Source organism: Osmerus eperlanus, chromosome 4 (genome assembly GCF_963692335.1).
Source record: "Osmerus eperlanus chromosome 4, fOsmEpe2.1, whole genome shotgun sequence".
Taxonomy (NCBI): domain Eukaryota; kingdom Metazoa; phylum Chordata; class Actinopteri; order Osmeriformes; family Osmeridae; genus Osmerus; species Osmerus eperlanus.
In genome coordinates, this window is record NC_085021.1 from 16,670,539 (window position 1) to 16,682,111 (window position 11,573).

The 11,573-nt window shown below is 45.6% G+C and overlaps 2 protein-coding genes and 1 long non-coding RNA gene across 3 annotated transcripts; all 3 read right to left on the reverse strand.

Annotated features, from left to right (window-relative positions):
- Positions 1–139: 139 nt before the first annotated feature.
- LOC134018279 (uncharacterized) lies at positions 140–1,078 on the reverse strand. Its single transcript, XR_009929908.1, has 3 exons — positions 820–1,078; positions 597–696; positions 140–490 (listed from the first exon to the last, which is right to left on the reverse strand). It is a non-coding gene; the product is annotated as an uncharacterized LOC134018279 (long non-coding RNA).
- Positions 1,079–5,838, reverse strand: LOC134019565 (protein SFI1 homolog). Its single transcript, XM_062460527.1, has 11 exons — positions 5,752–5,838; positions 5,275–5,330; positions 4,878–5,094; positions 4,273–4,457; positions 3,704–3,880; positions 3,416–3,607; positions 3,079–3,176; positions 2,383–2,569; positions 2,038–2,231; positions 1,623–1,770; positions 1,079–1,307 (listed from the first exon to the last, which is right to left on the reverse strand). Exons 1-11 carry the CDS (start codon positions 5,836–5,838, stop codon positions 1,079–1,081), a joined length of 1,770 nt encoding a protein of 589 aa, XP_062316511.1.
- Positions 5,839–7,848: 2,010 nt separating this feature from the next.
- Positions 7,849–10,363, reverse strand: pex10 (peroxisomal biogenesis factor 10). Its single transcript, XM_062459681.1, has 6 exons — positions 9,922–10,363; positions 9,732–9,812; positions 9,099–9,499; positions 8,721–8,893; positions 8,433–8,571; positions 7,849–8,341 (listed from the first exon to the last, which is right to left on the reverse strand). The coding sequence occupies exons 1-6, from the start codon at positions 10,031–10,033 to the stop codon at positions 8,276–8,278; spliced, it is 972 nt and encodes a 323-aa protein (XP_062315665.1). The 5' UTR covers positions 10,034–10,363; the 3' UTR covers positions 7,849–8,275.
- Between the last annotated feature and the right edge of the window lie 1,210 nt (positions 10,364–11,573).

Below are 11,573 nucleotides of genomic sequence, written 5' to 3' on the forward strand. Positions count from 1 at the left end.
GTGTGACTGTGTCTTCAAAAATACATTCTCAATTACAATAACTTGTTGATAACCTTAAGATCCAGGATATAATGAATGGATAGTTGGATAACTTTGAGGAAATTGGGTACTTGGGAAGCATGGCAGGTATATCTGGCAAATGTAAGTCCTCTCACAGAGACACATTTACCACTCCAGTGCCTCTAATCCCCGGATCAGATACGGGTGACAGCCTGTCAGCATTGGAGAGATAGACAGAGAGGGAGGGAGGTGAAGGGACTATCTTCCCTTGACATGTTGTCTCTTAGGATCCACTCTGGAAACCCATGACTGACCTCAACCTTGGTCATCTGCTTCTATCAAATAGGGACTCCATATATTTTATTCATTTTTATTTATAAATGTCCTTCTCAAAGCAGTACAGGGTAAAGAAAATAGTCTGTGCCTTTGTAGTTCCCCAATGTCCAAGGCTGCAAGGCTGAATTTCAATGAGCAAGCAGGAGAACAGGGGCTGTTTGAAACACAGCGGCAGCAGAAACAGGGTTTAATTCAGAAATGACTTGACATGACACTTCAAGTACAGCATATACTTGCACATGTATGAGATTGTGAAGTACCTTTAATTGGTGACCTTTTTTTGAATAAGTATTCCTGTGATCCGAGAAGTGTTGATACAGATTGACAATTTGGACGTCTTCTGCAACATCTGAATGTAAGCTGAAAGAGAAAGAGAGAGACACAGAGCAAGAGAAAGGTAACCTTGACTAAAGGTTCTGGAAATGCTTTGTATGACAGTTCTCATACCCAGGCTATCTAGGATCTAGGACAGTATGCACTGACCTCATGTTGTGAGTGTCCAATGGGGAGGAGGCAAGTACTGACCAATTACTGAGTCCAGAGCTGAAGTTGTGATCCACCTGAAACTTTGATTCACCAAGACAACAACCAATTGCACTCAAAACCTGCTACGATTGGAGACTTTAAAGTGAAATAACGAAATAACTAGACTCATCTATCAAACACATGGTCCATTTATTGGTCTCAGGGCACAGAATAACACAAGATGACTAGTTTTGTGATAATATTCTAACGAGTCCTTTCAGGTTGGCAACACAGGTGAAATGTCGGAGAAACAGTGTAAGTAAAGCACCTGTTGTGTGGACCCCGTGCTGCTCTCCAAGCATGTGGGGGAGGTGAAGGTGTTGCCCAGCGCGGCCAGGCTGGTCCTGCACCGGAGCACCTGGGACTCCTGGACCTCCTCTGCTACACCATGCCAATGTTGGAGCACCAACCTGGCCTGCTTCTGCTGTAAGGCACTGCAGTACAGTCTGAAACAAGGGGAGGGGAAACAGAGAGAAGAGAGAGAGAGAGAGAGAGAGAGAGAGAGAGAGAGAGAGAGAGAGAGAGAGAGAGAGAGAGAGAGAGAGAGAGAGAGAGAGAGAGAGAAAGAGAAAGAGAAAGAGAAAGAGAAAGAAAGAGAAAGAGAAAGAAAGAAAAGAGAGAGAGAGAGAGAAAGAGAGAGCGAGAGAAAGAGAGAGGTTAAGAGACAGACAGAGACAGAATAAAGTATATTCACAGATCTTCACTAATAAGAGAGGGGGACGTGGCGACAGAAAGAGATGGGTGAATGAGAGATATTGTACCTGGCCCGTTTGACTTTAATTCTCTGCTTCCTCCAGTTGTGGAAGCTCATCTGGAGCTTCAGAATGTCATACACACTCTCCAGTCTGCCAGTGGCGCTGGACAACCTGGGAGGCAAGCTCAATGGAGCTGGAATACTGCCAACAAGATCTTGGAGAAATTAACCCAACATCATTTACTGATTAAAACGGTTTGCATCAGTTGAGACATCCAGACTATAGTCAGTGACTAATCAACAACCTCTGCATAGAAATTAAGAATAAAACATTGTCCTACTCTTTTCTTTTTTTTTGGGGGGGGGGGGCAGTTAGAACTATATAAGTAAAGAGAGAAGGAATTGCCAATGCAGTTTTGCAGAGAGCAGGGGACAGGACTGACTGACAGAAGGCCTCGTTAAGGAGCAGGCAGGGAGCCAACCTGTCTGAGTCTGTCGGCCCGCCCTCCTCCTGGTCTCCAGCAGGTGTGTGAGGAGGTGTGTGTGTCGCACACGCACCTCCCTGGCCCTCGCCCAGGTCCTCAGAGCGTGTGCGGCTGTCAGGCGCTCTCTCCTGCAGCAGTACCTCAAACACACCGCCTTTCGCTCGGCAACGCCGTGCCAGCCCTTCAGGATCCTGTGAGGGGCGGGACCAGGATCATCTGAGTGACATACCGTACCACACCACACGCCAACAAACACGGACTCAACACAAGTGGCTGGAGGAAATCATGGAGAATCATCAGGGGGTCCATTCAAACGAGACGAACGCCTTTCCCTGAGCTCACTTTGAGAGTTGTGTCTGTGTCCGTGTCTCCAGCAGGGCCCGTGCCCCTCTCCAGGCGCATGCTGTACGACGCCAGCGTGTGAACACCGTCTGCAGTCCCATCCTCTCCAGCAGATGGCGTCCTCCCTGCAGCCATCTGTGAGCCGCTTTGGCGATGGCCTTCCTCTGACGCCACCTTTCAAATGCCACTAGGTGAGAGAAGCACACTTTGATGTTGATTTATGACTCGCCCGTTTTCATATCTGTCCTATTAGGGATGGAGTTTGTGGAATATTGTGCTGACACAGGAGATGTGGACCATAGCCTGGACTACAGATCTGTTTTGCATTTTCTCTCCAGTTGATATTAAGCTTAAGGGTCTGATTTTGGTTCTGCCTCACAATTTCAACAGAGGGCTCACAGGAGAGGAGATGTGAAGCCCAAAGACATCCATCATCCCAATGACTCTAATACACATTTGATTGGGCGAGGGACCGATTCTTAGCCAATAGCATCTGTTTCCACATCAGCCTGTCCACTGGGCGAGGGAAATCAGGTTTGCTTGACTGTCAGCTGGTCCCAACAAGAGTTTTATTGGCTTTCTGTCAGTGGCGAGGCAGGTAATATTCTTGTTTGTGAGATGGGATTGGGAATTTGGCATTGATACACCAAACGGCTTTCGGTTGGTTGGGGTCCAGAGAAGGCTATCTCCACTTGCCTGCTAACGTGTGCCTGGAGAGTATCTGATCAGCCTCCACACATACACGCTGCAGCCGTGAGCGGTGTACGTACAGGCGCCAGCACTGGGCCACCCTCCTGCATGGTGGCATAGAGAGATGGAGATTGGAAGGGACAGGGAGGGGGTCATGGAGGGGACAACAAACATTTTGGGATAATGAGTATTGGAGTATCTCTGAAACCCAGAGCTGCTCCTGGTCATAAATATTAGCGACTGGGCTTCGGAGAAGTACACAATATAGAACTGCTATGTAGCTGGATTGGATTGTGTTAAGAGTTGAGCTAAGCTCTAGGTGCTCGAGGGAACCAGAACGGACTTGCTGATATCTCGTCGACTCTCTTTCTGTCTTCTCCTCTGCTCTGCCTTCTCTCTCCACAGCTGGATGCTGTGCCGCAATAGGCTCTCCTTGTGAATACCAGCATTCTGATTGGTCAGAACTAACCACATGTCCTCCCTCAGTGTAGCCTGGGCTCGCCACACCCTCCACGCTGCAGCCAGACAGGACCTCCTGAAGAATAAACAGCAAAGCACTCAATCAATATGGTAACGACATGCTAATGAAGCATCTTCAACTTGCTTATCCTCACCCCCTGGGATGTCTTACCTCTGATGTTGCGTCGCCTGCTGTGCAGCGGTGCAGGAGGAGCTCCACACGGTGTAGGCCCGTCTCTTCAGCCTGCTCTCCCAGAGCTGCCCTGCCCGCTGCCCCTGTAGCACCACAGCCTGACACTTCCACCCAGCCTGCCTCCATAGCAGCCAGTGCTTGTACATCAGAGTCAGACTGGAGATGCAGAGACATCCATTCAAGCATGTACACACGTACACACATGCACACACAAGCATCTACGGTTAGTACATTTACATTACATTTAGTCATTTAGCAGACGCTCTTATCCAGAGCGACTTACAGTAAGTACAGGGACATTCTCCCCGAGGCAAGTAGGGTGAAGTGCCTTGCCCAAGGACACAACGTCATTTTGCACAGCAGGGAATCGAACCGGCAACCTTCTGATTAATAGCCCGACTCACTAACCGCTCAGCCATCTGAATCCCTCCCTGAATCCCTCCCTTAGTAAACACGTACACATTAGCACCATATGTCAAACTGCCACCTGAGCAAAAGCAAGTACTATTCCTGTGATTCTGTGAGAGGTGGAAGGTCAAAGGCCTTACTGGTAGTGGATGAGCGCTGCCCTGCGCAGCTGCAGGCCCTGGAGGTGGCTCTGCCAGGCGCAGTAGGCCGTCCTCAGGACCAGAGTATCGCTGGGCGGGGCCAGCCTCCTACGCAGGCTCTTCACCTCTGCCTCACTCTGGACGTCCATGTTGGAGCATCCTCTCTCCTCCACATGCCTCTTCCACTGAGACACAAAGAGGGCGTGTGCATAGTTGGGGAGTCGGATTGGAAGAGTTAAGTTAGTAGGACTCATTGGAGGGGACATCTTATCACATTCTAAACTATATACGTTTTCCAGAGTGTTTGTTTGTGGTTTATGATCCCCTACAGCTAAAACAAGAGACAACTCCCTGAGGAGACAGACACCACTGGAACGTTGGCAGGAGTTCCAGACTGGCAGAAGTCCCTACCTGCTATTAAGTATGTATATTATTAATTCCGCAAGTGATTTATAGTGTTTCATCCTGATGGGAAAGAGACTAAATGTAAACAGCATGATTAATATGTAGCCTTATGCAGTACTCAAAATGATTAGGAACTGTCATTTGAGTAAGGTTAGGGGTCATTTCTCCTCAGGGACACTGTTTTTGTTACTACTTATTACCTGATGGAAGGCCTTGGCAAGGGTCAGGGCCTCCCTCCTCCTGGCCAGAGTGTCAGCCTGGGCACGGCGTGTCAGGACCATCCATCTGAGAGCAGACAGGCCGGTGGTCAGTAGGTGCTTCCTATGCTGATGTCTGGCCTGTGCGGATGACCTCCACTGGAGCACCCAGACCCTGAAGCAGCTCTGCTGAACTCTGAATGTATACAGTTCCAGGAACCTGGACACACACACCCAAACGGAATTAACTGAGTGAAAATGGAGTTGACCTCTGCCCTGCCTCGCTCTTCACTTCTTGTTGAACAAATCTATTGCCTTTCAGAGGTTTTCTGCTCACTTCTTTTCTTAAGCCATGTGACAGCCAGTGACTTGACCTATGGGCTCCCATGTTCCTTCTTACCTTTTCTCTGTTGTCTCTGCAGGGTTGGAACGGCAAATCTCTGTGGCGTCAGGCTGCTGCTCAAACAAAGGAAGGGGTTAAGTGCTCAGGGACATCCTCTCGTGTTACGCTTCACACAGACACAAAATGTATGTGTTTGCCCAAACACTCACACGCTCTTTACAAGAACCATAATAACCCAAGGTGTCCACCTACCATAGACATGGACTGAGGCATTACAGACAAGGATTTTTTTCCTGCCCCACATCTCTCAACACTATACTCAGTACTAGTGCTTCCTCTCATTTTGTAAATAGGAGAGGTCTGTGACCGTTCCTCATGTATTGGGTAATAGTGACTCTCGGCTGATGTTGACACAGATCTTTTTGTCTGAGAGCCTCTTTCCACACCTGTGTGTCCACCATCTTGTTTGTTTTGATATTTACACTTATTTTGACTTTTCGTTGTACCCATAGAAGCCATCTTATCTAAATGTACCTTTGCAACAAGTCTTTTCTCGCAGAACAGGTTCTGTGCTGTTTCAAAGTTCCTTCGAACATCAGGCACCTCAAATGAAGTCTCCATTCCTCTTGTGTGATAAGTGTGGGCATACAGACTAGGCCCACTATCTGATGGGCTTGACAGTTCCTTAGGCCATCTTGTAACATTATCCAGAAATGCAACCTCTTTCTGTTGACGACTAAGGCTTTCAGGTAAAGGCCACTCCTTGCAAGAGTAGAGATTTGCCCCATTTACTTCCAATGTTTTTTTCCATGTTGACTCGCAATGTTTTGTTGAGACTGGTTCACCCGGCATACCACATTTTGTGATGGCTGGGGTGGCATTCATTATGCTATCTCTTTGAAAATGACGATTGGTCAACTGGTCACCGTTGACAATAAATGGACATTCCGTAGAAAACCCATGCTTGCAGGTAGAATTTGTCTTTGTGTCTCCAGGATGACAGTGGAGGACAGAGCTTGACATGTTGGCATTGCAAGACACCACAGAGTCATGAGTTTCCCTATCTAAAGGTGTTATTGTAGCAGATAAGGCAATGTTCTTTGAGGTAGCCTGCCCCTGGGGTTGTAGATCTCCAAATGATAGGCCTATCTCTATGTCCAACATAGACCGATGCAGGCTAGCAGATATCCAGGAAGATTCCACAATGTCTTGAAATGTTGACACATGCTCACTCTGCTTTAGACAGGCATCATTTACACAATGAACTTCATTGGTGAGTTCTGTTTGATGTCTGTCTAAAGTGCTATGGAAATCAGGGTAGTAAGAAGGACAGCCTGGATAGGTAGAAGTCAGTGAAGCTGGGAGGAATTGTAAAGGGACTTTGTAGATATGATCTTTTTCTGCTTTCTCTTGATGTTTGTCACGACATTTGCTGTGCTTATACTGATAGGCTCCAACACATCCATCAAGAGCTGAACCATAATGTCGACCAGAATCTGGCCATGTTCTTCTATTGCTATGACCACAGGTATCCTCATCGGTGAAACACTGAGAAGTCTCATGGTTAGCAGAATAGGAGGATATCCCATGTTTACCACACCAACTGCTTTTGGTTGCAGTCAAGTGTGTGTTGAGATTTAAGACAGTCTCTGGTTGAGAGTAAGATGATGTGCTCCCAAGTACAACGTCATCCAAGGCTCCTGGGAGCATGTTTTTGTCATTGCTGAGCATGGACAGGAGCTCAAGTACATCGTCAACATTTTCCCCACTAACTGACAATGACAGGTTACGTTGGACCTTGGGCTTTCTATGCACATGTCCTGAGAGTGACGATGACTCCCTCCTCCGACCCCTCTGAGAAGTCCAAGCCATTCTGAAAAGAAGTAGAAAGACACTAACATGTAACACGTTTCAGTGTAAGGAGGCAATACATTCATAAAATGTACATGACTTCAAACACCAATGCATCCGTTACAATCTGTTTTTAACTAGGTTTTTTTCTTACCGCGGTTCGACGCAGGTATATTCCACGGTTCATCTGGGAATCCCAGGGATTGGTCAGTATAGCTGCACTTTGCTCTGGCAGTGCACATATGGTACCCTGGTCTGATAATCGGATCAAATTGAGGATTTAAAGGATTGAAAACAGGGACTACACTAGTATTGTCTGCTTTTGTTTATCTCTGTCATTTTACTGACATGTTTCACATCTTTTTAAAAGGTTGTAGGCTACTGCAGTGTAACGAAATAAATGCGTTACACTTGACATTCAGCGCAGGCGAACACTTTTTTTCTTCTTCCGGCTGGCTAGCTAGCAGTTACATAACCTATTTTCTGTACCTAGTTAACGCTAGTCAAGTGGGTTTCACATTTGTTTAATCAATTTCCAAACCTGCGCTGCTCCCTCACCGTGCCGTGTAGGTGAGAGCCAATGGTGGTCCAGAGGACCATCTTTCCTAGCCAGAGTTAAAAAAAAAAAAAATCTATATCTATAGATATAAAAAAAAAACTACTTGGCCTACTTCAGTTAACTTGGCTTGACCTTTTTGTCATCAGTCATGTTTCAGTTAAATCAATGAATTACTGAGCGCTCCAAAGGTTGTCATCAAAATAAATATATAGGCCTCCATATAGAAAAAGGAAAATGCATGTTTTATTATCTAAACAATTTATTACGAACGTAATTTACACCATTTTGTACACGTTCACATATTTTACAAACAAATTACAGACTGATACAATCCAAAAATCATTTTCTATTATAAAAAATAAACGTCTCAATTATTATTGTCAAATGTATATTGCCATTTAGTTAATGTAAAATTTATTTTTGCCAGTGTAATGCAGCCTACCAAAGAGGAGTTAATCAGACAGAACATTTTACTGTACAGCTTAGTCCATAACTTTAACAGCTGGAAAAAAATGAGTGAGTCTAAGATTTTACACAAGGCAGCCATATCCAGTTTGTTGCACCAAAAATAATAGACCGATTTTCATGCAGTTTGCTGCAGCTGTAATCCAGTGTTTCCGAAAACCTGGATAATGTGGTTGTCTGTGCCTAGAAGTTCCTCAGGTAGACCAGTCGATGAGGCTGGAACTTCTCCCGACACAGTGGACACTCCATCTGCAAAGTCCACATCGTTTTAATTAAATCACCAGGGGGTTGTCTCATAGTAGTTCAACAAATACCTCGATCAAGAATACGAGGCTTTCACCTTGGTGTTACACCACTCAGTGATGCACTCCCAGCAGAACAGGTGTCCACAGGGGGTGGAGGTCGAGTGTCTCCTTTCTTCCAGACATAAGATACAGCGAGAGGGCCGATGGGACACCGGATCTACAGGCTGAGGGGGACTAAACACACACACTTGATCATAACATGATTCACAACACTCAGATGTAGACGTGATCTAGACAAAACATCCACACCAAACACTCTTGTTCAGGTCATATTTTCATGTTTACAACCAAATGGTTTACTGTTGTTCCAGTCTGAACAGTACCTGGAGGCCAGGTTCCTGTGTAGTTTCCACTCCTGTCTGGCTCTCTGTCTCTGTCTGAAGTTGTTCAGCTGCAGGGCCAGGGTGATAGCCAGCTGCAGCAGGGAGACCACTCCTAGGACCCTGTAACTGTTCCTGATAGCCTGGTCATCACCACTCACACTCTGCACCCGCAGCTGACAGGACAGAAAACCACGTTATGGGCCTTTCTACCTTTTAAACTCATACAAACGAGCCACACTGCACTACCATGAACGATATGTCCCTTTACTAACACTAGTTCAGTATCCCCGAAAAGCATGATCTGGGTCAGTATGCTTAGGTAGAGCTTAGACTAAGTGTGACAAGGATAAAACAGTATGGCGCTATGAAGTTACCCACATAGCTGATACCCGATGTCCTCTTCCCCAGGTGGTAGAAGGCCCCACTGATGTAAAACAGCGCTACATGGACCCTGTGGAGAAGAGTGAGGCCCTGTTGGAGGGCGAACACTGCTGGGACACACGCCTTCCTCTGGGGCTCCGTCAGCAGCCCCACAGCCCTCCGTACCCAGGTCTTCAGCCACACTGCGGGGCTCCAAGGGCTGGAAGCAACTCTTCTGCCAGCCCCCTCCTCCCCAGCTTCCAGCTCATTCTCTATAAAGACCAGGACCTTGTCGAGGAGGTATGGCACAAATGTATGGAAAAAGACCAGGAGACCTCGCCTAGTGCGAGAGGGGATCCGACGCTTGGTGGGGTCCACCTGGACGATGTGGACGTACTCCTCTCCTAATGTCTGGTAACCTGAGCAACACATTGAGTAGATTTGAGCAGCCATAATCATGCATACCATCTCCAATCTTTCGGTCAGACCAAGAGCTTGTTTGTACGGCACACAATGGTTGCTTGACTTGTCTGTATCAGATGTTTGGTTATACAAGGTTAACTATATCTGGGCTGATAGAGAAGAAAGCTTTCACGCCTACCGACTTTAAAATGCACATTCGTAGAAGCTAGAGAAGTGAAGGATATTCACCTGCAAATGTAGTTAAGCCATAATATGCCAGATCTGAAAGCAGTTCAATCTCCTTCCTCCAGTCCAGCCATCTCTTAGATCCTGCACGGGGAGAGATTAACAAATATTCTAGCTAAAATGAACTCTCCATCATGATGGAATGGTATCGCTGTACCTGAAGCGGCGATATAACCTGGCAGAGTATACATACCTGCAAGAGTCTGGAAAGCTTCATTTGCGTTGTTCCTCAGACAGTTCTGATAATATTCATCCTTTTGACTTGAGCGAATTAATTGAGGCTGGTTTGCAGGAACGAGAGGCATCGCTTGGTTGTACCAAGCTAACTGTACAACTCTGGGCAGTATGTAGTTACCTACTGTAGTCTTGGAAGTTGGCTACAGTAACTAGCTTTTGGCAAGTAAGCGGGGAGTTTGCTTACAACATAGTTTAACGAAAACGAAACCATGACATATACTTACATACAGCACACACTTTAGGGTTAACAATAGGCACACACTTAATTATCTCACGTAACTTCGGTGTTACTCTATTTAGAAAATCCGATAAATTATCAAGATAGCCAACTTTCCGGAAACCTTTGAAATGCATTGACAAGTGTCACTATCTGCCACAGCGCCATTTACCGGTTGGAGGTGTGTCGCGCACTCTGTTGACTCTCAACAAACTACATTTAAAACACTGCTATTTGACAATAAAATTATTGTTTTCCTTGCTTGCAACCTACAAAGTTACCTGTGGAACGCATTTCTTTACTTAGGCGGCAGCTGCGAGCATCCATACATGCATCATTTATCAAAATAAATTCTTGAAAACGGTATCCGACTTGCATGGACGCCATCTATAATTGACATGGGATTTTAATGTCTGATAAATTAAGTGGAAATAAATCTTAATTTAGACTATAGCATTTATACAGTTAACTTGTGCTGCTCTGTTTACTGTTTAGAGTTGCAGAACCAGTTTCTTTGTCCCATGAATGGAGTTTACTTATTCGCTCACCGCTAGGTGAGCACCACCTCTATTTCTGCTGCCCACTCTTACTGCACCTTATTTCAAAGTACTCACTGAGATTAGTTTACAAGCGTTGGTTGTAAAAAAACAACAACTTTATTGGTCAGAATACAAACAAGGAAGTCATTTTACAGTGAAGGAGGAGTTACATTTTCCTCTACCAAATTGTGAGATACCTGTGACTTCTTGCAGATGATAGTTTGTACAGGGGAAGCAGCATGTGAACGGCTAATGGACTAAACACTGACCGGCATGGGGAAAATATGAAGTTCTACCTGGAGCACAAAGGTAGACTACGTGAAAGGTACGTAAAGTTACGTTTAAGTAGGCCTACTCAAAGGTACGCTTTGACAATAGTCTCAAAAATACCAATACTAGCCTATTTATTATTTACAATATGATTCACCCCATAGAGTAGGATAAAGAGGACTATAATCTGTCCCATAGGAATTTAGGAAAGACATCTTTGCTCAGTCCAAAAAAAACATGCAGAAATATGAATCCAACTACTGAACTGTAATTAAACCAATGTAATAGTATTGGATGCTTTGATCACAGGGATGGAAGGATTAGTCATTGATGTGTGTTTGTAAAATGACATCCTCAGGAGACGACACACAATGGGAAGGAAGTGTTGGAGCCAGAGCAACACCTGCAAAAGAGATAGACCACAGTTGTTTTGGTGAAAGGTTAGTTTCCATAGTGAACTCGGGTGACATCTGTTTTAGGGTGCATGTAGACTGACTCAGGGCTTGGACAGACACTGCCTATTTAATCATGCCCAACAAGGCAATGTTGTAGACGGTGGATATGATTACAAACTACAGTCAC